This window comes from Corythoichthys intestinalis, chromosome 18 (assembly GCF_030265065.1).
Source record: "Corythoichthys intestinalis isolate RoL2023-P3 chromosome 18, ASM3026506v1, whole genome shotgun sequence".
NCBI classification, from domain to species: Eukaryota; Metazoa; Chordata; class Actinopteri; order Syngnathiformes; family Syngnathidae; genus Corythoichthys; species Corythoichthys intestinalis.
In genome coordinates this window covers 29,285,785-29,310,741 of record NC_080412.1, presented here as the reverse complement: position 1 = coordinate 29,310,741, position 24,957 = coordinate 29,285,785, and the positions used below count along the sequence as shown (strand labels likewise).

The 24,957-nt window shown below is 42.5% G+C and overlaps 2 protein-coding genes across 2 annotated transcripts; both read left to right on the top strand.

Annotated features, from left to right (window-relative positions):
• The first annotated feature begins 7,738 nt into the window (after positions 1-7,738).
• On the top strand, positions 7,739-14,134 carry LOC130906667 (claudin-like protein ZF-A89). The gene is made up of 2 exons (XM_057821202.1): positions 7,739-8,294; positions 13,433-14,134. Exons 1-2 carry the CDS (start codon positions 7,809-7,811, stop codon positions 14,063-14,065), a joined length of 1,119 nt encoding a protein of 372 aa, XP_057677185.1. The 5' UTR covers positions 7,739-7,808; the 3' UTR covers positions 14,066-14,134.
• Positions 14,135-21,769: 7,635 nt separating this feature from the next.
• Positions 21,770-24,745, top strand: LOC130906588 (claudin-4-like). Its single transcript, XM_057821069.1, has 2 exons — positions 21,770-22,020; positions 22,488-24,745. Exons 1-2 carry the CDS (start codon positions 21,781-21,783, stop codon positions 22,803-22,805), a joined length of 558 nt encoding a protein of 185 aa, XP_057677052.1. The 5' UTR covers positions 21,770-21,780; the 3' UTR covers positions 22,806-24,745.
• Positions 24,746-24,957: the final 212 nt, after the last annotated feature.

The following is a 24,957-nucleotide window of genomic DNA, read 5'->3' as shown; positions in this document are numbered from 1 at the left end:
TCTGGCTAACTTTGGCACATTCCTCCATGCAGATCTCCTCTAGAGCAGTGATGTTTTGGGGCTGTCATTGGGCAACACAGACTTTCAACTCCCTCCACAGATTTTCTATGGGGTTGAGATCTGGAGACTGGCTAGGCCACTCCATTTCCATTTCACTTTGTTGCCCTGGCTGTGTGTTTAGGATCATTGTCATGCTGAAAGACCCAGCCACGTCTCATCTTCAATGCCCGTGCTGATGGAAGGAGATTTTTTTCTCTCAAAATCTCTCGATACATGGCCCTATTCATTCTTTCCTGTACACAGATCAGTCGTCCTGGTCCCTTTGCAGAAAAACATGATGTTTCCACCCCCATGCTTCACAGTGGGTATGGTGTTCTTCAGATGCAATTCAGTATTCTTTCTCCTCCAAACACGAGAACCTGTGTTTCTACCAAAAAGTTCTATTATGGTTTAATCAGACCATAACACATTCTCCCAGTCCTCTTCTGGATCATCCAAATACTCTCTAGAGAACAACAGACGGGCCTGGACATGTACTGGCTTCAGCAGGGGGACACGTCTGGCAGTGCAGGATTTGAGTCCCTGGCGGCGCATTGTGTTACTGATAGTACCCTTTGTTACTGTGGTCCCAGCTCTCTGTAGGTCATTCACTAGGTCGCCCCGTGTGGTCCTGGGATTTTTGCTCACCGCTCTTGTTAACATTTTGACGCCATGGGATGAGATCTTGCATGGAGCCCCAGATCGATGGAGATTATCAGTGGTCTTGTATGTCTTCCATTTTCTAATAATTGCTCCCACAGTTGATTTCTTTACACCAAACGTTTTACCTATTGCAGATTCAGTCTTCCCAGCCTGGTGCAGGTCTACAATTTTGTCTCTGGTGTCCTTCCACAGCTCTTTGGTCTTGGCCATAGTTGAGTTTGGAGTGTGACTGACTCAGGTTGTAGACTGGTGTCTTTTATACCGATAATGAGTTAAAACAGGTACCATTAATACAGGTAACGAGTGGAGCCTTGTTAGACCTCGTTAAACCCTGTTAGAAGAAGTTAGATCTCTTTGACAGCCAGAAATCTTGCTTGTTTGTAGGTGACCAAATACTTATTTTCCACTCTAATTTGGAAATAAATTCTTTAAAAATCAAATATTGTGATTTTCTGTTTTTTTTCCACATTCGGTCTCTCATGGTTGAGGTTTACCCATGTTGACGATTACAGGCCTCTCTAATCTTGCACAATTGGTGGTTGACTAAATACTTATTTGCCCCATTGTACCTCCTCCCTCAGGTGAGCCAGCCAGTGTTTACAGACCCCAGCTTGTGTCCCAGTAGCATTTGCCACAGATCGCTCCTCCTGATCCAGACCCATCTAAAGGCTCTCTCTGCTGCCTCCATCGTGGTCTTTACGGCCTTCCTTTTCTCAGCACCTGTGATGCCCAGAAGTGTGAGCACCTTGCATAGTGAGCGGCCCGCAAAGCCTCGACACCCCACTTTAATGGGCTCACAGCATGTCTTCCAGTCTCCTCTCTGGCATTGCTCGACGAGCTCCTGGTACTTTGACCGCTTCCGCTCATTCGCCTCCTCTATGCGGTCCTACCAGGGAACTGTCAAATCTATCAGTAGCACCTGCCTTGACAATACTGACCCAAGCATAATGTCGGAGATAATGTTGGAGAACCCAGTCCAATTCTGAGGTGAGGAGCCCGGCAGCTGGTTTGGGCTGTGACTGAGGCTGCTCCCCAGCCCTGACAAAGGCAATTCTCCTCTTGTCAGGTTGTTGTTTGCTGCTGTTGTTTTTAGCCACAGCTTTAGCTATGGCTTCAGCAATGGTCTTCAGCACCTGGTCTTGCCGCCAACGGTAGCAACCCTCCCCCAGAGCTTTGGAGCAGCTGCTCAGGATATGCTCTAGCGAGCCTTTCTTAGAGCACAACACACAGGCTGGAGAGTCTTTCAGGCCCCAGGGATGGAGATTGGCTGGCCTGGGTAGGATGTCATAAACAGCCTGGACCATGAACTTTATGTGCTGTGGTTCTGCCTGCCTGATCTCAGACCAGGTCACCTTCCTCTCCAGGACACCCTTTAACCTTGTCCATGCTCCCTGCTGCTGCATGCTGACCATCTTGTTGGTTCGTTCCTCCTCAACTTCTGCATGCACCTCCTTCAGGACTAGCTGGCGTTTGTCCTTAGCGCATGCCTTCTCAAAGCGAGGTTGGGGAAGGGCTCCCAGCCCAGCACGGCCACTGCACCCACCAAGGCCCTTTGTCTCAATCCGGACTCGGCTACCTCCAGGCTTTCCTGAGCCATCCACTTCCTTCCAGTTCGCACCACGATGCCTGCTGATGCCACTTGGGTTGCTGATGCGTTTTGCGTGCTGTACCTGAACGCACCGTGTGGCTGACATGACAGTGAGATAGGAGCGGTAGAGATTTTACTTTCTTTTAATGTTCAACTGCGGTGGACAGTAGGCTTGTTGTGTTGCACAATTTCTGAAATAAATGATTAAAAACCTGTTACCTGACAAAGCTGGCGTTTTCTTTGGCGATGTGACCAAAATAATAATTGTCAACTTAACTTATAAACACTGGCAAACGGAGGTCGGAGGAGGTCTGTCGAGATCGTAGACATTCTACGGCTGTATTGTCGAGCCAGTTCACGGACGTGCACACCAGGCTCATATTTTTGTATCATTTTCATTTCATTGCAATGGTAAGCCAAGTCTATGGGTAAGCTTCATCTTTTTTTTCACCACCTCCACTAACCTTCTAGGGACCCATGTGGATTTCTCTCGCAAGAAAATTCGCCGTGCTTCTGTCTTGTGGGAAAACAAAGAAACTGCAGCACTGTCATAAATCGTTCTATTTCGAGCATTTCGTCGGATGTAGAAACAAATGGCGAGTAAAATTTTACAGTTGATGTCGAAAAGATCATATGTCGAAGCGATCATATGTCGAGGTACCACTGTATAATAAATCCTTCCTGGAAATAAATCTAAAATGTCAATAAAATCTGAACTATTTCTGATATCAATATCCAGACAGTTAGCTGTTTAGAGTGACAGAAATAAATAACTACAGGCAGCTCCTCTCTTTTCTCCTCTCTGTCAGTGACTGTCACCTTATTCTTAGCTATTATTAGCTTTTAGCTTAATTTAACAGCCCTCACTAATGGAGAGCAGACAATTGAACAATGCAGGAGAAATGATGCATAGTCTGAAGCTCAAGATTTTAATTCATGGGATGTTTGAGAACTTGTGTGACTGTCTAAGTTTGTGAGTGGATGTCTCACCTGATCATGCAGCGGTGCGCTATAGGCACTTATGCGGAGGGCAGACACTACGATGTATAGTGGACTACACCATTTTTAAAGAAGGGAGGGTTGAGAAAAAGATTATATTATATAAATAGCACATAATTGTTTGACAAAAATGAGAAGTGAATAGATTTTTATTTTGAATTAAGTCTATAGGTCTAAAAATACTTATTGTGTCCCTAATTTTTTTTGGGGGGGGGGCAGCTTAGTTGAGGAGGGGGACATGTCTCCCCGTCCCCCCGGGATATCTGCCATTGATCATGAAAATTGTTGATTCATATTTTTTTTGGGGGGGGGGGGGGGGCGTGAATTTGGTAAGATGTGGCATGGGGCATCAGAATGGCCTGAAATGCTTGAAAGTTTAGAACCCTTTCTATGAGTTGACAAATATTGTGCAAGAAAGTAAATCACAGATATTCACACCAGTTTTTTAAACTTTGTTTGAAGCTAAATATGACAAAATGTTTCTGTTGTTTTCAGCATGAGCCACTTTATAAATGGCACACGTGTCAGTATTCTGAGAGGCCTGAAGTTCTGCCTTCAATTGGCTTGAAGAGGAAAGAACTGCTGAAATACTTGGAATGTACATGACAAGCGCACCCCTTGACTCGCTGTCAACAAGATTTGGTGGAGTCGTGTAAGGCCACCTCATTTTTTCTTTTGACTGCTATAGTCCATGATGAGCGTCTGAATGACATTCTGTGTTCTGAGCAGCTCTGATGTTGTCACTTAAAAAGGAACTTGATTCATTACACTCCTTCTCAAAGCCATGAAGAAGAATAAAGTTTAAATGAAAGGAAATCACCCACTCACAATGAATGCTTTCTCTTCACATTTTTTATTTGTGGCATCGGTTGTTCTGTGTCGTTTTGCACGACAGCATTACTTTTCATTAACGGCGATAAACATGAAATCCATTTCAACTCTTTCAGGCACCAATTGTTATTTCTTTTAACACAAATTTATGTTTTTTTTTTTTACCCTTACAGGCATTCATTCAACTGACTGACTGCCACTGACGCCGCTTGACGTCCAATCCATTTTGACTGGGAGGGATGAATGAACTTTGTTGACTTGGTTCATTTGGAGGGGCAAATAAATGAAGTTTATTCATTTCTTCCAGTCAAAATGGATTGGATGTCTAGAGCGCCGTCAATGGCACTGAAATATGAGCACTCAGAGTCAGTTTCCCCAATTTAAATGATTTGCAGGAGCTCTACAGTGGTATGAAAAAGTATCTGAACCTTTTGAAATGTTTCACATTTCTGCATTAAATCACCGTCAAATGTGAACTTTGTCAAAATCACACAGATGAAAATATAGTGTCTGCTTCAACTAAAACCACCCAAACATTTATAAGTTTTCATATTCTAATCAGGATAGCATGCAAAACAATGACATATGGGGGAAAAATGAGTGAATAAGTGAACCCTCCGCCAAGGAGACTTAAAGATCAACTGAAACCAATTTTTACCAAATAATATAAGTCAGGTGTTTGCCCAATCACCGATGAGAGGTTTAAAGCTGCCATGCCCACTATAAAACACTCACCTGGTAAGAATTGTCCTGATTTCAAGCATTGTCTGATGTGCATCATGGCTCGGTCAAAAGAGCTGTCTGAAGACCTGCGATCAAGGACTGTTGATTTGTTTAAAGCTGGGAAAGGAAACAAAACCATCTCTAAAAGTCTGGATGTTCATCAGTCGACAGTCAGAGAAGTTGTCTACGAATGGAGAGAGTTTGGCACTATTGCTTCTCACCCAAGTAGGGCCCGTCCACCAAAGATGACGCCAAGAGTTCAGCGCAGAATACTCAGAGAGGTAAAAAAGAACCCTAGAGTGTCTGCTAAAGACTATAGAAATCACTGGCACAGTCCAATGTCTCTGTACACACATCAACTATATGTAAAACAATGGCCAATAAGGGTGTTCATGGGAGGACTCCACGGAGAAAGCCACTGCTGCCTAAAAAAAACGCTGTTGCCCGTTTAATGTTCGCAAAAAGACACTTGGACACTCCTCAGAAGTTTTGGCACAATATTTTGTGGAAGGATGAAACCAAAGTTGCATTGTTTGGGAGTAACACACAACGTCATGTGTGGAAGAAAAATGGAACAGCTCACCAACATCAACACCTCATTCCCACTGTGAAGTATGGTGGAGGGACAATCATGATTTGGGGCGGTTTTGCTGCCTCAGGGCGTGGACAACTTGCAATCATTAATGGAAGAATTAATTCAGAAGTTTATCAGACGTGTTTTGCAGGAAAACCTGAGGCCATCTGTCAGACAGTTGAAGCTAAAAAGAGAATGGATGCTGCAACCAGTGTTGTTAATAACGTCGTTACAATATAACGGCGTTACTAACGGCGTTATTTTTTTCAATAATGAGTAATCTAATTAATTACTTTTCTCATCTTGGCAACGCCGTTACCGTAACTGAGGCGGGAAAGGCGTGCGTTACTATGCGTTACTAAGTTGGTTGAATAAAAAAAGTCAGAGAGACGGACTCACGGAGACGAGAGAGCACAGCAGGAGTGGGGAAGACGCCGTTGCAAACACGATGCTAGGTGGCTCCAATAATACCTGACTGTAGCCTACAAACTACGTCCACATGATACGGTAGATATCACATATTATAGAACTAGATGCAAATGATAGACATGGCTGCATTGGCAACATGTTTTAAGGACTACATGCATTACTAAACAGCGGCCATTTTAAAGCAGTAGACCTCTCAGGAAGGCTCTGTTGTAGAGATCCTTCCTAGCGAACCTACTTTTTTAAATTTTATTTATTTTTTTAATCTAAAATGGTCCTAAATCGGCAAATTCTTGACTTAAATCTATCTTTAAATTATGAAACAGTTTTAAAACAAACATGTTGAAAGTAGACAGAAGGGAACTAGTGCAATAGTGGGAGCAATTATAACAACTTTAACGGTTGATTCACAACTTTAAATGACTTCCACACATAGCAAAGGTTACTATCTAGTTATCGCAATACCCTTGTGTCTAGCTAAGTGGAGGGTAAAGAATTGGGCAAGGGCCACTTGTCCCAAAAACCCTTTAAACTTCACATTGTGTGACCTTTTTTTTTTTTGAGAAAAAAAAAAAACATGAAAATTATCACTAGTTACTTTGCCAAGTAACTAATTACTCTTAAATTCAGGTAACTGAGTTAGTAACGCAATTACTTTTGGGGAGAAGTAATTTGTAACTGTAATTAATTACTTTTTTAAAGTAAAATTAACAACACTGGCTGCAACAAGACAATGATCCAAATCACAGAAGTAAATCAACTTTAGAATGGTTTCAGAAGAACAAAATACACGTTCTGGAGTGGCCAAGTCAAAGTCCAGACTTGAATCCCATTGAGATTCTGTGGCATGATCTAAAGACAACGATTCATGCCAGACATCCCAGGAATCTGACTGATCTACGGCATTTTGGTAGAGAAGAATGGGGAGAGATTAGTCCTGATCAATGTGCCAGACTGATCTGGAACTACGGGAAGTGTCTGGTTGAAGTTATTGCTGCCAAAGGGGGGTTGGGGGCCTGAAATATTAAATGTGATGGTTCACTTACTTATCTCCCCCTTCTGTTATTGTTTGCATACTATCCTCATTAAAAATGAAACCCTATAAAAAAAATTGGGGTCGGGGGGGTGTTAAAGCAGACATTGTTTTTTCATCTGTGTGATTTTGACAAAGATCAGCTCACATTTGATGGTGTTTTTATGCAGAAATGTGAGAAAAAGGTTCAGATACTTTTTCATACCACTGTATAGTACAGTGATAAAAAAAACAAAAAAACTACAGTAGAGTGTTGCTTGTGTCTGTAACCAGTGTGGTCAATGCAAAAACAATTCATTTTTAGCAACACTAGTTGAGCTTTCACTGTCATTGGAGGCTAATGAGTTAATATGTAGCATATTAACTCTTTGGCTCCCCTTGACGGTTATAGATGAATGAATGAAACACAGTAACTCTGGCATATTACCACAATTTAACTTTTGTATGCGCTCTAATATTGTTTAACAAAGTTGAGTTTGATTGACACTTATAGCTTGACAAAATATTAGGAGCAGCTCACAGTGGCCATGTTGTTCTGTAACACTCGGCAATGTGCTGGCAGGTGTTTCAGGAAGTGACCATATATGGTAGGATGTGTTTATGCGTCACTGGGGACATTCCTCCTGCACCTTCAGGTGAAACCTAGAACTGGTGGAGGGTCATATTGTCGTTTTGATGGTGGGCGGGTGCTTAGAGTGTTTTACAGTTTGCTTTTGAATGTTTCCTTCGCCTCATGGGAGAGTCTTTGAGGGTGGACAAACAGGTTTTGGCTAAAGGGCTGGCATTTTCCTGAAAAGCCACACCCCCATGGAGCGAGCTGATATGTAGCTGCTCACTGCCTTGCCCTCCCCCAAACAGAAAAGTCACCAGGCTGGTCACACACTTCAAGAACAAAAGAAGAAGCAGAAGAAGTAGTAGAGCAATCGTCCGCCATGGTGTCCGCGGGCTTCCAAATCCTGGGTGCCGTCCTGGGCCTGATCGGCTGGATCGGTGCCATCATAGTGTGCGCGCTGCCCATGTGGCGAGTGACGGCCTTCATCGGCAGCAACATCGTGACGTCACAGACGGTGTGGGAAGGCATCTGGATGAGCTGCGTGGTCCAGAGCACGGGCCAGATGCAGTGCAAGGTCTATGACTCCATGTTGGCGCTCAGCTCTGACCTGCAGGCTGCGCGCGCCCTGGTGGTCATCGCCATCGTGGTGGGCATCTTTGCCATCCTACTGGCAGTGGCTGGAGGCAAGTGCACTAACTGCGTGGAAGACCCCGCGTCCAAGGCCAAGGTGGGCGTGGCAGCCGGCGCCACCTTCATCGCTGCCGGTGTCCTGCTGCTCATCCCCGTGTGCTGGACGGCCCATAGCGTGGTCCGGGATTTCTACAACCCATTGGTGGTTAGCGCCCAGAAGAGGGAGCTGGGCGCCGCCCTGTACATCGGCTGGGGGGCCGCCGCCCTCATGCTCGTTGGTGGCGGAATGCTGTGCTGTAACTGCCCCCCCAAGGACGAGGGCTCCTACACGGCGCGCTACAAGGCAGCCCGATCTGATGCCTCGGCGCCGGTATCCGGCAAGGACTACGTCTAGAGGTCCTCACCTTTTGCCATCCATTGGAAGAGCATTCAATTTTTCTGTCAGTCTACGTCGATGGCATAGATAGTTGAACAAAGACAATTCATTTGTAGTCAAGAAATGAAAATTTGCATGAAATTGTATGATAACGAGTTCCCAGTGGAGACAAAGAGCGACTGCCATCTGGTCAGGAAGCTGTTGAGGTGACGCCAACTCCTCTGATAGGAAGTGTTTTTTGTTTTGAAAATGTCATATACTTGTTGTTGTTTATCCTTGTTTTATCTTTTATAAATGCAACCTTCTCTTGTGGGTCATTTTGGATGACATGTAAATAAATATCTCATATTGTAATACCATAATCGCAACTGGCCTACCTGACTTTATTCACACAACACCTGCTCACTTTTGAAGTGCGCTAATGCCTTAAGCAAACACTTGACGCTAGTTTCGGTCCTTGCGACTTACGAGGAGGCGATTAAAGGGAGCAGCAATCATTTGTCTTGGAATGTATCCTCTTTGTTTGACTTCGATTGTTGATTGTTTGTCACTGGTGATTCAAAGTCTCCTTGTGAGTTAAAGACCATTTTAAGAGGGAGATTTTTTTTTTTAATGGGGGGCACTTTAGACAGGAGCATGGTTAGTCACCTACTAACAAAGAAACGTCTCCATCACGCTCGAGAGCCGCACCCAAACCAGACCGACGACAAACGACAAACTGCAGTTGCCTCGGGCCATTGTGTGTGTGGAAAAAAAGGGGACAAAGAGAAAAATAAGGGGAGAACGCTATTTTTTTTCGGGCTGCGTATTTAGATGGTTATGATCACTGCCCAGGGACAATATATTGCACAAATATCGAAGTCAATGGCATAAAATGAGTTCCATTTGCTCAAGAATAAATACTTTCTTTGGTGTAAAAACAGTTCTAAAAATCTAAATTATGCCTCTTTGACGGCCATTGATTGAATGATCGCTGACAGCCCGCCCAATCAAAAATGGATTAGACGTCTTTTGCCAACAATAAGGATTTTATTGAAATATAAATGTTCCTCTTTTTACCTTCCTCTTTTACGACCATAACATATACTCTGTGAATACTATACATTTATTTGGGCTGGCAGTGAATGAGTTAAGATGAAATCAAACTCATCATTTTGGATTTTTAGGATTAAGGCAGAAAATGTTGCTAATTGGGTTGCTATTTTCTGTGAAAATAAGCAGAAAGTGAGAAAGCAGTTTACTGGCTTTAGTAAAAAAACACGGTCCAAATATTAAGGGGTGTAACCATAAATTGATCTGGATCCATATATCCATTACTTAAGCACAATCTATTTCAAATGGATCAAAACACAAAACATTGATCACCGTGGTCATCAGTGCCATCGTTAGGCTTATTAAGATCCCCCTAAATAATTTGGTGTTGTTTTATTAAAAAAAATACAAAAAAGCTGACATATTCACTATAAAGTTGCCAGAATATTATTTTCAATCAATAACCATATTGCCAGAATATTAGTTACAATCAATAATCATATAACCTGTCATTTTTTAAAACTTTAATATGATCATAATAAATCTGCCAGTTTCCCCTGACTTCATCGAGTAAGGTAGAGCACCCTTTCAGTGCGTCGCTATCCAATCCATTCCACTTGTTCATATAGAGGATGCCCACATATCTGAAAATCCAGTCCGCGTTTTCCCTGTGACATTGCTCGCAGTCAATACTACCTTTTTTTCACAGTCGGTCTCTGTACACATCTGCCTTTGTTGTTTTACAGTCAAAAGTTACATCCCAGCTCTAAAATAATGCTGCTACTTAGCTGCTGCTGGCTAGTTAGTCTGAAATGCATTGTGAAGGTCATAGTATAGATAAGTGTGCACTCTTGTTCCACTGTCTTTGGGGTGACTTCCTTCTGGAGCATCAGCTATGTTTCTCACTTTACGCATAGATTAGTACAGGAGCTGAGCTCATTCACGTATGATTATCATCAGTGGATAGTCATAATAATACACTAATAATATCCCCCACCCCACTGACACACGCACACCCCTACACACATATACTATACAGTACAGGCCAAAAGTTTGGACACACCTTCTCATTCGTGCGTTTTCTTTTTTTTCAACACTATTTACATTGTAAATTCTCACTGAAGATAATAAAACTATGAATGAACATGTGTGGATTCTGTGGAATTATGTACTTAGCAAAAAAAGGTAAAATAACTGAAACCATGTATAATATTCTAGTATCTTCAAAGTAGCCAATCTTTGCTCTGATTACTTTTTTGCACACTCCTGCCATTCTCTTGATGAGCTTCAAGAGGGAGTCATCTAGAATATATATATTTTTTTTACTTCAAATGTATGCCTTTTCAGGGTTGATTAGGGGAATTTACTGCTTTATCATGGGCTTGAGACCTTCATTTGTGTTGAGTTGAATGAGGTGTGTCCAAACTTTTGGCATGTACTGTACTGTGTGTTGCATGTATGTAAATATGGTATGTATAATGTTTGGATATATGTATGTGTGCGTGTGTTTTAGGCAAATTACCATGATATATATTATAAAAATTCAAGAAATTAGTAGCATTTTTCAAGGTTTGAAATCACGGCCATTTTTGTGACATACTAGTCCTTCTAAAAAATTAGCATATTGTGATAAAGTTCATTATTTTCTTTAATGTTCTGATAAACATTAGACTTTCAAGTATTTCAGATTCATTACACAAAACTAAAGTAGTTCAAGGCTTTTATTGTTTTAATATTGATGATTTGGGCAGAAAAGTCAAGAAAAACCAAAAATCCCTGTCTAAAAAAATTTGCATATAATGAAAAGGTCCTTCAAAGAATCTACTAACCTAATCATCTGAATCAACGAATTAACTCAAAACCCCTGCGAAAGATTCCTGAACTCCCAGCATGGTTCATTACTCAAAACCGAAATCATGGGCAAGACTGCCGACCTGACGGCGTCCAGAAGGCCATCATTGACACCCTCAAGCAAAAGGCTAAGACACAGAAAGAAATTTCTGAGCGAATAGGCTGTTCCCAGAGTGCTGTATCAAGGCACTTCAGTGGGAAGTCTGTGGGAAGAAAAAAGTGTGGCAGGAAACGCTGCACAACCAGAAGAGATGACCGCAACCTGAGAAAGATTTTGGAGAAGGGCAGATTCCAGACTTTGGGGACCTGCAGAAACCGAGAAATGGGCTACAGGTGCCACATTGCCCAGGTCAAGCCACTTTTGAACCTGAAACAGCGGCAGAAGCGCCTGACCTGGGCTACAGAGAAGCAGCACTGGACTTTTGCTCAGTGGTCCAAAGTACTTTTTTCAGATGAAAGCAAATTTTGCATGTCATTCGGAAATCAAGGTGCCAGAGTTTGGAGGAAGACTGGGGAGAAGGAAATGCCAAAATGCCTGAAGTCCAGTGTTAACTACCCATAGTCAGTGATGGTCTGGGGTGCCATGTCAGCTGCTGGTGTCGGTCTACTGTGTTTTATCAAGGGCAGCTAACTATCAGGAGATTTTGGAACACTTCATGATTCCATCTGCTGGAAAGCTTTATGGAGATGAATATTTCATTTTTCAGCATGACCTGGCACCCGCTCACAGTGCCAAAACCACTGGTAAATGGTTTACTGACCATGGCATTACTGTGCTCAATTGGCCTGCCAACTCTCCTGACCTGAACCCCATAGAGAATCTGTGGGATATTGTGAAGAGGAAGTTGAGAGACACCGGACCCAACACTGTGGATGAGCTTAAGGCCGCTATCGAAGCATCCTGGGCCTCCATAACACCTCAGCAGTGCCACAGGCTGATTGCCTCCATGCCACGCCGCATTCATTTCTGCAAAAGGATTCCTGACCAAGTATTTAGCTGATATAATAACTGAAGGTTGACTTTTTTTGTATTAAAAACACTTTTTTTGTATTGGTCGGATGAAATATGCTAATTTTTTGAGATAGAGATTTTGGGTTTTTCATGACTTTTTTGCCAAAATCATCAATATTAAAACAATAAAAGGCTTGAACTATTTCAGTTGTGTGTAATGAATCTAAAATATATGAAAGGCTAATGTTTATCAGTACATTACAGAAAATAATGAACTTTATCACAATATGCTAATTTTTTTAGAAGGACTAGTATGTGCCTAAAATGTAATCTGTTCGATTTACAAATATTTTGGAAAAAAACAATTACTGTGTTGTGACTCCTGGGGGCTAAGCCCCCCCCCCCCGTTTTTAAAGCCAAGTGACGCCCCTGGTGGTCATCTTTGAGATATGCTAACAATGACTCTCAGTTAAATATCTATCTATAACAAAATTGTCAATAACACCCTTAATTGCTTTGCTTTTTTTCCCCAAATACCATTCACAGCAATAAGTACTGAATCCAACTGAACTGACAATTGATCATGTTTCAGTGGCATTGACAGCGGTAGACTGGGAGGTCTAGGAGTGGATGAATGAATGCTACGAATGCTTATAATATCTAACACCATCAATGGTGTTAAATCTGTAGTATTTTTGTTTTTTTTTATACAGTATATCTATTTGAACTGGGATAGCTGTAGCATTGGATGATCATGTTTCACATTAATCCCAATTAGAGCAGCGATCAAACAATTGCTGCTAACCCTCCCAGTCAAAACGGATTGGATTTGGACGTCGAGTGCCTTCTATGTCAGCCAATGATTAAATAGTTCATTCATTAATAATCGTTATCGCGGGCTAGTATCGCAAATCTTATTGTATCAGGTGGTACCGATAAAGTAAAAAGTTGTTTGTTTGTTTTTAAGTTCATTTTAGAGGTCTGAGTGAAACTGTGTGTGTGCCTGCATATGAGTTTTTCCTCAGGTGTTTCCAATCTCCATTAGGCCTGATGGCCAATCAGCCGTCACTTGTTGGGTGCATAAGTAGCACAGGTGACAGTCAGTCAACATCTTAACGCTTCTCACTTTCCCTACACGCTTCCCAACCAACAAAGGAGAAAGATGACGTCCGCTGGTGTGCAGATGCTGGCTGTCTTCCTATGCGTCCTGGGCTTCCTTGGTGCCATCGTGACATGTGTGCTGCCCATGTGGAAAGTCTCAGCCTTCATTGGCAACAACATTGTGACAGCGCAGGTATTCTGGGAAGGCCTTTGGATGAACTGCGTGAAGCAAAGCACTGGCCAGATGCAGTGTAAGGTCTACGATTCCATGTTGGCGCTGCCCCAGGATCTTCAGGCGGCCCGTGCCATGGTGGTCATCGCCATCCTGTTGATGCTGATGGGTCTTCTGCTGGCCAGTGCGGGAGGTAAATGCACCAACTGCGTAGAGGACGAGACCGCCAAGTCCCGGGTGGCGGCGGTGGCTGGTGTTCTGTGCTTGGTCGGCGGGATACTGCTGCTCATCCCAGTGTCGTGGTCTGCCCACGTGGTCATTCGTAACTTCTACAACCCTGTGCTGGGCGATGCGCAGAGACGGGAGCTGGGCGCCGCGCTCTTTGTCGGTTGGGGATCGGCCGGCCTGCTGCTCATCGGAGGGGCCCTGCTGCTGTGTCGCTGTGCATCTCGCAAGGACGGCAGATACTCTGTCAAATACTCTGCGCCACGCTCTGCAGCTAGCGGGGGCGCTTATGTTTGAATGCTCAAGCCACATAGTCTTAATTGAGTTTACTGATGGAATTTTAATAAATGTCACTTTTAAAGTTTATCCACCTTTTTGTTTTCAATTAATCGGCAACCACAGGAAAAATGCTTGACTCTTTAAAATTTGTCTTAAATGTCAAGCTGTGTTGCTTCAAGGGGCTTCCCTAAATTGTCAATTTGTCAGTGAGCATTTGAAGTCTTGATTTTGGGTTTCTAAACAGTTTGTCTATTTGGGGCGAAACTAAATGCTGTTTGACTTGTTGGCTGCCACTGTTTGAACTGTGGGGTGCTGGCAGTGAATATTGCTGCCAGAACTAGCCCAAATGGATTGGATGTCTTTCACCATCAATGGCAGCCAATGAGTTGAACCATTTGTAGTTTTTACTACTTTAATGCTTTGAAATGAAGAGGCTGCTTGGTGTAATCAGAAGCTAAAGTGCTTCAGAAATGAAATTTAAGGACTTTTTTTTCTTTGGGAAGGCCAGGTGCACTTAATCAGGTGTTAAGGTTTCAGCAGATTGTTTAAGAGAAAGTTGCATCCATAGGTGGAGTTCAGGTCTGTGCAGAGACTGACTGAGGGGCAGGTGCTCATACATCAAAATGGGCACATGAACAAAAAAATACACAACCAGTAAACTAGCTTTACACTATTATTGGCTGTGACTGAGAATTAAGGGGTAACAGGGAATAGAAATCAACACCGTCATCAACACTTTCTGGTTGTGAGTCTTTGCCTCTCCAACCTCTATCAAAACTTCCTTACTCGTACATCTGAGAACCAAATTAGATGTTCACTGAGCCACCATCAGTAGTTTTTCAAAACAATTGGAAAACTTAGATGTGTACCTTTCTAGATAACGTGAAGAGAAAGGACAAATATGGTTGCCCATATAGACACATGGATCGAAATAGCCTTGGGGCAGGTGGTAATTCATTAAAGTAGAAAATAAAAGAAAATTATTTTTAAAAGTCACAACCTTGTGTAAGAATTTTCACTACAGTATTTGCTTGAGCACATTTCAATAGGGCAGTGTTTCTCAATTTTGTTACGCCCCCCCAAGGAAGACGTAAATGTTTCGCGCCCCCCCAAACTCTGCCGCCACTGTAAATAGTATCATTTGTCTATAATATTACTATTATAAGTACGCCTCTGCCTCACATTGTCATTTTTTTCTATTACAGAAAATAACAGAGATCAACTTATAAAGTATAACTTTATCAACATTGTTTTGTTTGTAACAGAAAAGACTTAACGCGCATCAATTTGCCTGAATTGAAAAAAAAAGTCACATCCAAACTGTAAAAATACACTCAAGGTACATTTTTAACATTTGGTACTGAAAAATAAAATCAGTAAATAATAACAAATTCAAATTGATTAGAAACATTGACTCATGAGGACAATATGCCAAAAAATTTGACCGAAAAAACAACACTGAATAGAAGGGGGGGGGGGGGGTATTTGGACAAAAGGACAGTTTTTATTTTCGCTGCTCGCTGCTCACAGTATCACCTCCGGTTTGCAATAGTGTGGGGTTATTTTCCACTGAGCATGCTAACAGTGCTCACTGGTTTACTTATATAACACTGAAAAAGCGGGACGATTATTGGCAATATTCGGCACGTTTTCGCTGAAAAACAACCAAGCGGCTTATCAATGAGATTGGGGTCTAATGTCTTTAAGTGGCGTTTTGGCTTCCGGCTGTGTTTTTAGGCACAGTAAACAGTGGTCTTTCCTCACCTACCACTGTATTAAATGTCAAAGCCAAAAGGCAAACGGCCCGAAAAAAGCACATTGTCGGCGGCCGAGGGAGAACCGTAGGTGACGGCGGTCATCGTGACGATCCCAAGCCGAAAATGTCACGTCTCGGGCGGACACGTGAGAACCGGAGAAGACAGTGGGTCGCTGCGTGAGTCCTGCCGGAAAACGGCTTTCGAAAACGGCGCACAGCTCTTCATATCTCTCGTCTGTGTGCTCTTGCTTACTTCAAAAATACTGCGCGCACTTTGAAAATGAAAGCGCCACTGCCACCCACTGAGTGGATGCGCAAGTACACTTTATTCTAGTATGGCAAAAAAAGAAAAAAAAAAGCATGTTCCCCGAGGTCACATGCGCCACCCCTGGCATCGCTCTTCGCCCCCCTGGGGGGGCGCGCCCCACTTTTTGAGAAGTACTGCAATAGGGTAACAATGTTTTTTAACCACCAGATGTCCTCAGACTCCTCACCACACACCCAGGTCACAGAGGAACAGCATAAAGGGGGTGGGGGTGCCGGTTTAGCGGCGCACAGATGGCTTTTTAATTTTTTTTTTTCCAAAGGTGTTTCCAGTGTTCAAATAGTCCTGTTTTTTGCCTGGCACAGCCTGACTATTCTCCCTGTATTTTTTAAACACTGTGAGAAATAGTCTGGGACCCAGCCCATTAACGGCCTATCGAGCAAGATACAAAATCAACCGTCCAATCAGATTTGTTTATTTGCGTGACGTATTCTTAACGAGTAACGTCACTCTTGTGCGCCGAAAGTCGTCTCTACAACAACACAGATGGCGAACGGGAGAGCCGAGAATATATTCCAATCCGCGGTAAAACCAGTTTTAAATTTCCCAAAACACATCGAAACAAGTAATTGACAACAGTCAACATGATTCGCGCTAGCCATGTCGAATAAACTTCTCCATTCTCCGCTCACGCTAATTACTTGTCGCTTTAACAACGTCACGTCTGCCCGTCGCTGATTGGTCCATTACGCTGTCTGTTTGCTGTGGCTTGCTCCGCCCTCGGAATTTGATCCGCCGGACGGTTGCCAGACTCAATCGCTGGAACAGCGGTGAGTGTGGTATACCAGGCAAGTCCTCGGTGGCATGCCTGCACAGTCGGCCAGCACACACTTACGCACAAAAAAAAAAAAAGCCCAGTCAAAAGTGGCATGTAGGGGCAAAGAAAGCAGGTGCTCAAGCACCCTCCGCCCTCCCTTCTGCACGTGCCTGGCAGAGTTTGACTTTTGTGGCAGAGGATGGGGCAAAAATGTTGATGACCCAGAAATGCAGTGTCAGCAATAAAATGAATTTACAAGATATATGCCCGGATAGTAGCTTAGCCCACGCTCGTACATACAGGCATCACAGTTGAGCGTGTGTGCGCGCTTTTCTGTCCTACCTAGCGGAGAAATAGATGCCGTATCCATTTTGACTGAATATTCCAGCCAGGAACATTTATAAAACGTTGAAAATGAGCGTTTTTAGTGGAGCAAATTGAAACACGCTCTTCGGCATTTCATGGTCCACATCTTCAATCATCGGTTCTCTTTTGAAAGCTTAGTTTTGAAAAAATAACGTACATCCATCTTGTCTCTGTCCTCAGGTGTTTTTTTGGAGGGGGGCTAAGCAAAGCAAATGACAGTCTTGAAGGTGCTTGTCACATGATCTGCTTGAAAAATATTTTTTACCCATTATAATTTTTTGTTGTTGTTGTTGATTCGATTTTTGTTGGTTTTATTGCTTTACAACTTTTATTGATAACATTTTACCAGCAGTCTTAATTTTAAATTGATATATTGGAAAGTCAATTACAATATATGCAATGACCTTTTAGGCCACCCGGGAGGGGCTGTGCCCTCCCCGGACCCCCTCAATCTCCGCGTATGATTGTGTGTTTAAAGAGGTGTGCTTGAGCTACGTTTACAAGTTCATGAAATTGTTGCTATTAAATAGTTGTCTGGTATCGGGTAGCCAATGATACCTGCTAATAACAACAATTCAAAATATCTGACATCTGTTTTTTATTATTGGTTTTGGGCCGATATGCATGTTACCTTCAAAGTGAATGTAGAAGCCTTCTGTCTTTGTACAAGCACAGTGGTTATGCTTATTGACCAATAGATGTCTCTAAATTAAGATGCTTGGGATTTGTTATGTGAGCATTAAATTATCCAGCGGGGCATCACAATACAATTACACACGACTATATCAGTATCGGATTGATATCGGTATCGGATTTTTGGACTTGGACATTATTGGCTTATCGGTTAAAAAGCCATTATCGGACAATTCTACTTTTAAAGTGCCTGTGACACGAAAAAGCATGTTTATTTCATAATACACGCGGTATTTTATGCCCCTGAATGATATGGGCCGCTTGGATGTGTGTGGAAGCGATCGCTATTTTTATTTAGTTTTTTGAATCCCGCGCCATGAAAATGAGTGACTTCCGGCTTCGGTCTTGCATTGAGGAGGAGGGCGCTGTGACGTGTACGGTAGAAGACGTCCTCTTCACGCTACAGTGTACTGTTGTGTATGAGGAAGAAGGATTCAGCTGATTTTGCGGATTAATACGTTTATTTTTCGCATCACGCCAGCCAAACGGCTGCAGAAAAATCATTCTGTATGAGGGAGAGGCGTATGCGCCTTTTTTGAGTTTCAAAAGGTTCCCATTCACCGTGCAATTTACTGTGGGACTATTGGACTTACGAGGAAGTGAGTAAACATCTTGTTTTGTATTGTGTCAAATACGAATACAGCGATTACAAAGTAAACACTACAAACTTCTTTTAAATGAAGGACTACTTACGTTTGATCATTGATAGGCATGTAAAAAGCTCTCCTAATGCTCATTAGCAGCAGCACGTTAGCTGCACAACAACTCCAGCCACCCTCCTCCGGGGAACGAACTGTAAATTGCTCTCCGCCGGGCGGTTTGCCGATCCGCAATGACAATCGACAACCGGATCGTCATGTCAAATAATCCAGGGTAGTTATGTGTGATTTTCCGCTTCGAAGACTTTGAAACATCACTCGGTTTGGGTTAGCATGTCGGCTAGCTGTCACGCCTTCTGGTTTGTTTACATTCTCCGAAGCCGGGGAAGGGAAATGACATATGTCCGATTTAGGTGTCATAAAATATCGTACGGGAGGTGCGACAGTAAAGGTGAAGTCGACAGTTTTGACCATTATGGAGTAATTTTGCCATGTCGTCCTGAATAAATGCATTTTCATTATTTCATATTCCATTCAGCACAAGACTGTTATTTGTCATGACCATGCCATTTATTTAGCAATTGGGGAAAATACTTGGATAAAAAGAATATCCTGTAAAAATACTGAAGTAAAGAGACAGAAACAATGACATTTTGCCGCTCTCTTCGTCGCGTTTTCCTCGTTGTGAATAGTTCCCCCTCGATGGGCTGACTGGTCCTTCTCAAGCCATTTATATAGCTATTGGGGAAAATACTTGGATAAAAAGAATATCCTGTAAAAATATTGAAGTAAAGAGACAGAAACAATGACATTTTGCCGCTCTCTTCGTCGCGTTTTCCTCGTTCTGAATAATTCACCCTCAATGGGCTGAATAGTAAAACCGATGAGCCCAGTCTACCGCTGACGTCATCCACCTGTTGGGGACGCTAAAGCCCTATAGTGGTAGGCGTGGCTAACCGGCAGATTAAAAGACAAATTTCTCGTCATCTGTGCATTGCTAAATTGTTGTATATAGTCGAATCGTCTCAAAATAAGATTCTAATTCACATAATAATGCCATTTAAGACTTTTTTTCTCGTGTCATATGCTCTTTAAATGCTATGTGTAAAAGGGCACCTTTGTGATGCAGGTAGTCTCACATTGAAAAGTGAAGCAGCACCTCTCCTCCCCCCATCCAGCAGGTGACGCCATTGTAAGAGGTAAATAAAGTTTTTGAAAAAGAGTAACATGAGCCTTGGCAGTGGCTACATACTCCCAAAATAAACTTTACATTTACTCAACTTTGTGTGCTTCTGGTACTTGATGGGAACTGATGTCTTCGTCAATTTATACATTCTGCCATCCAGTGGAAAATTGTTCTGCACGTCAGTGGCAAAAAGTAGAATAAACATGGAGGATTAATTACTCGCCAATTTGTTTGTTCTAGCGAGAACGTGATTTTTGCATTCAGACGTGGTCATTCGTGTCGACTCGGACCTGAGCTCTGAGCAGAGTTGGGAGATTAGCATTGTGTTATTCTTGGGCTGGGGTTTGACCGACCTACTGCTCATCACTTGGGACTCCCGCAAGGAGGGCAGATACTCGCTCAAATATTTTGCACCATGCTCGGCCACCAGTGTTTGAATCCTCAAGCCGCTTCATATTGTCTCTTTAAATGATTTTACTGATGGAATTTTATTAAATGTCACATTTTACCACCAGCTAACAGGAAAAAACCCTTGATTCTGAATTTGTCATGAATGTGAATTCCTTTTGCTATAAGGAGTATCCACAATCTGCTTTTGTTTTTTAGTATGAAAAATGACTCGATTCTGCATTAGTCATAAATGTGAAGTCCTTTTGCTTTTTGAGTAGCCACATTAGTTTTTTAGCATGTGCTTGTCTGGAAATTGTTAATTTACTGTACTGTCAAGTTGAATTTTAGTTGCTGTGAAGTTCTGCAAGTGACTTTAAATATTTTGAAGAAAAATCCACGAACAAACACTGTCCAGTCCATTTAAACTGGAAGGGTTGGCAGTGGATAAACATTAATTTATTCGCTGCCAACTCTCTCAATTCAAATGGATTGAATGGCACATGATTGGATGTCTATCATCGTGAATGGCACTGAGATTTAATTTAAAAAAATAATAATAATTTTGAGTTTTTGAATCTCGAAAATGGTATCAAGCATTTTTTTGCAAATTTATATTGTGTTGTAAATTTTAGTATCGTGAAAACTGTAGTTCCCCCATCAAACATTTGGGGGACAACAACTGTTTCAAAGGGAACCTCGGACTTCGACTTGTAGGCTCTAATAAATGGTAAATGGTGTTATACTTATATAGCGCTTTTCCACCTTTCAAGGCGCTCAATAAGCCACAATTGTTCTCTTTTACTAAAATATGTTATGAGAAACATAAAATATTGCCATTGATTTAAAAATCTATAATATTTAGAACATGTTTTGACCTACAGAGGGCGCCGTGTTTTAAGCGCGCAATGGACGCTCAGGGTGATGACATACAGGGGGGCAAATAAGTATTTAGTCAACCACTAATTGTGGATGTTCTCCCACAAGTGGTCATTTGTGTGTTGTTCTCAGCACCATTTTCTGTGTATTTTCCGGGACCTGTGCCTGCCTCGTCATCCCTGCCCTGTCATATGTACTCTGCTCCCGCACCTAATGATTTACAAATGAAGCACTACTTGAGTATATTTTTTACAGTTTGGATGTAACTTTTTTATTTTTTTTAATTAGAGCAAATTGATGCACTTCATGTCTTGTCTGTTACAAACAAAACAATGTTAATAAAGTTATCCTTTAATTTAATTTGATCTTTATTATTTTTTTCCCTTTATGTCAACAAGGACACATTATGCAGAGGTGTACTTATAAAAATTTTATCGACAAACGGTACTACTTACAGTGGCGGCAGATATGGGGGGGCATGAAACGTTTACATCTTCCTTGGGGTAACCAAAAGTAATTGAAAAGCACTGGGCTATATCAGTTAATTTGGCACATGTTCCCATCTAGAGAAAATCAAGTAAAATGTTCTTCATGTCATTGGCAAAAAGTAAGAAAATTACCAAATTCAGGATAAAATATTTGGGTGCACACATATTTACTTTGTTTGTTCTGGCTCCTCCTCCCCATTATCTTGGAAACAGGTCGAGTGAGAAACACGATCGCAAAAGTCGCAGGCCTCTCCCTTGCTTGTTTGTGCTCACTAGAGAAGCGGCACTGACTCGACGATGCACACTCAGTTGGTGGGCGTGCTGTTGGGTCTGCTGGGCCTTTTGGGAACGGGCCTGATCTGCGGGCTGCCCGCCTGGAAGGTGACAGCGTTTGTGGGGTCTAGCATTGTGACGGCTGAAGTCTTCTGGGAAGGCTTGTGGATGACATGTGTGATCCGGAGCACGGGTCAAGCGCAGTGCAAGGTCTACGACTCGGTCTTGGCGCTGCCGCGAGACCTGCAGGCGTCCAGAGCGCTGGTGCGTACGCAAGGACTTCACTAATTATCGGACCTTGATTGGCTCCTGCCAGTGCGCTAGGTGGCATTAACAGTGATTGACGTCCAATCCATTGTGACTGGGGAGGCTTGCAGTGAATGATCGCTATAAACCTTCCCAGTCAAAAAGGATGGGAGTCTACATCTGAAAGTTATTTTTCTGCCTTGAATATGAACCTGCATGTTCAGACCACTACTCTAATTAACAGGCCTGTGAACGGATCTGAATTGAAGCACTCTTTTCGATTGAATCTGTTCAGATTCAGATGAAGGAGAAAAAGGCTTAACTGTATTGCTGACTCTAATGTTTATGTGTAAAATATAACTGAATTTGTGACTTGATTTGATAAATTGGCCAGTCCTAATTTGTACATTGACATTTAGCAATTGAAGGTAGAGAAAACAAAACATAAAACAGCCACAGACTAATGTTTAAAGGTGTTCCCGCAGGTGTGCGTGTCCCTGGGAGTAGGGGTGGTAGCTGTGGGCCTGAGCGTGCTGGGTGCCCGCGGCACATCCTTCCTGCGCCATGACTGGCCCACCAAAAACAATGTGGGCCTGGCGGCCGGGGTGACCTTCGTGCTGGCCGGCGTCCTGTGCCTGATTCCCGTCAGCTTGTCGGCGCACGCCATCATCACTGGATTCTTTGACCCGTTGCCCTCTGAGGAGCGGCGCGGGGAACTTGGTGCTTCCATCTATGTGGGCTGGGCCTCGGGGGCGCTGATGGTCATCGGCGGAGTCGTCATGTGCTCTGTGTACTCGTGCTGAAGTGGCGTTTTTGTAGGTTCAAAAAAATTTTGGGGGTTCACTAGTTTCACTTTTTGTTGTAGCAAAGCATACCATTGTTGACTTGACATAAAAGACAGCAGTAGTTGAACTTTTTTTGTCATTCAACTTTCTGTGGTGTCAAAGGCTGCAGGGACTCACCCCATCTACTGTTTGGCATCCTAAAATGAGGAGGCCATTTTGTTGTGTTCCCAAAATGTGAAGTGGCTCAGAGTCACTTGACATTAAGTGCGAAGTGTACATTTACAGTGGAGCAAATAAGTGTTTAGTCAACCACTAATTGTGCAAGTTCTCCCTCTTGAAAATATTAGAGAAGCCTGTAATTGTCAACATGGGTAAACCTCAACCATGAGAGACAGAATGTGGAAAACATTAGAAACATTGTTCGATGGTTATAGAATTTGTTTGCAAATCATAGTGGAAAATAAGTATTTGGTCAATACCAAAAGTTCATCTCAATACTTTGTTATGTACCCTTTGTTGGCAATAACGGAGGCCAAATGTTTTCTGTAACTCATCACAAGCTTTTCACACACTGTTGCTGGTATTTTGGCCCATTCCTCCATGCAGATCTCCTCTAGAGCAGTGATGTTTTGGGGCTGTCGTTGGGCAACACGGACTTTCAACTCCCTCTACAGATTTTCAATGGGGTTGAGATCTGGAGACTGGCTAGGCCACTCAGGGACCTTGAAATGCTTTTTACGAAGCCACTCCTTTGTTGCCCTGGCTGTGTGTTTGGGATCATTGTAATGCTGAAAGACCCAGCCACGTCTCATCTTCAATGCCCTTGCTGATGGAAAGAGATTTTCACTCAAAATCTCTCGATACACGGCCCCATTCATTCTTTCCTTTACACAGAACAGACGTCCTGTTCCCTTTGCAGAACAACAGCCCCAAAGCATGATGTTTCCACCCCCATGCTTCACAGTGGGTATGGTGTTCTTCGGATGCAATTAAGTATTCTTTCTCCCGCAAACACGAGAACCTGTGTTTCTACCAAAAAGTTCTATTTTGGTTTCATCTGACCATAACACATTCTCCAAGTCCTCTTCTGGATCATTCAAATGCTCTCTAGAGAACCGCAGACGGGCCTGGACGTGTACTTTCTTCAGCAGGGGGACACATCTGGCAGTGCAGGATTTGAGTCCCTGGCGGCGAATTGTGTTATTGATAGTAGCCTTTGTTACTGTGGTCCCAGCTCTCTGTAGGTCATTCACTAGGTCCTCCTGTGTGGTTCTGGGATTTTTGCTAACCGTTCTTGTTATCATTTTGATGCCACGGGGTGAGATGTTGCATGGAGCCCCAGATGGAGGGAGATTATCAGTGGCCTTGTATGTCTTCCATTTTCTAATAATTGCTCCCACAGTTGATTTCTTTACACCAAGCATTTTACCTATTGCAGATTCAGTCTTCCCAGCCTGGTGCAGGTCTACAATTTTGTTTCTGGTGTCTTTCAACAGCTCTTTGGTCTTGGCCATAGTGGAGTTTGGAGTGGGACTGACTGAGATTGTGGACAGGTGTCTTTTATACCGATAATGAGTTAAAACAGTTGCCATTAATACAGGTAACAAGTGGAGCCTCGTTAGACCTCGTGAGAAGAAGTTAGACCTCTTTGACAGCCAGAAATCTTGCTTGTTTGTAGGTGACCAAATACTTATTTTCCACTGTAATTTGGAAACAAATTCTTTAAAAATCAAACAATGTCATTTTCTGTTTCTTTTTTTTCATTCTGACATTCTGTGTCTCATGGCTGAAGTTTACCCATGTTGACAATTACAGGCCTCTCTAATCTTTTCAAGTAGGAGAACTTGCACAATTGGTGGTTGACTAAATACATATTTGCCCCACTGTATTTGGTAAGACTCTTAGCTTCAAACAATGTCATCAATTATTTTAATCACATGTAAATATTATATTGTGAGCTTGGCTTTGGAATTAAACCTTTTTATAAGATCTTTTATGATGGTTCTTCTGTGACTGTTTACAATATTTTTAAACTTTTTTCAATTTTTCAAGAGTGTTGCAAAGTAGCATTCTTAAATGAGTATGAAATAAATTAGGTTCCTGTAAAGTCATTTTGATGATTACCAGTAGTTTCTTAATATTTTTTGGGTGGGCGAAAACATAACAGCTA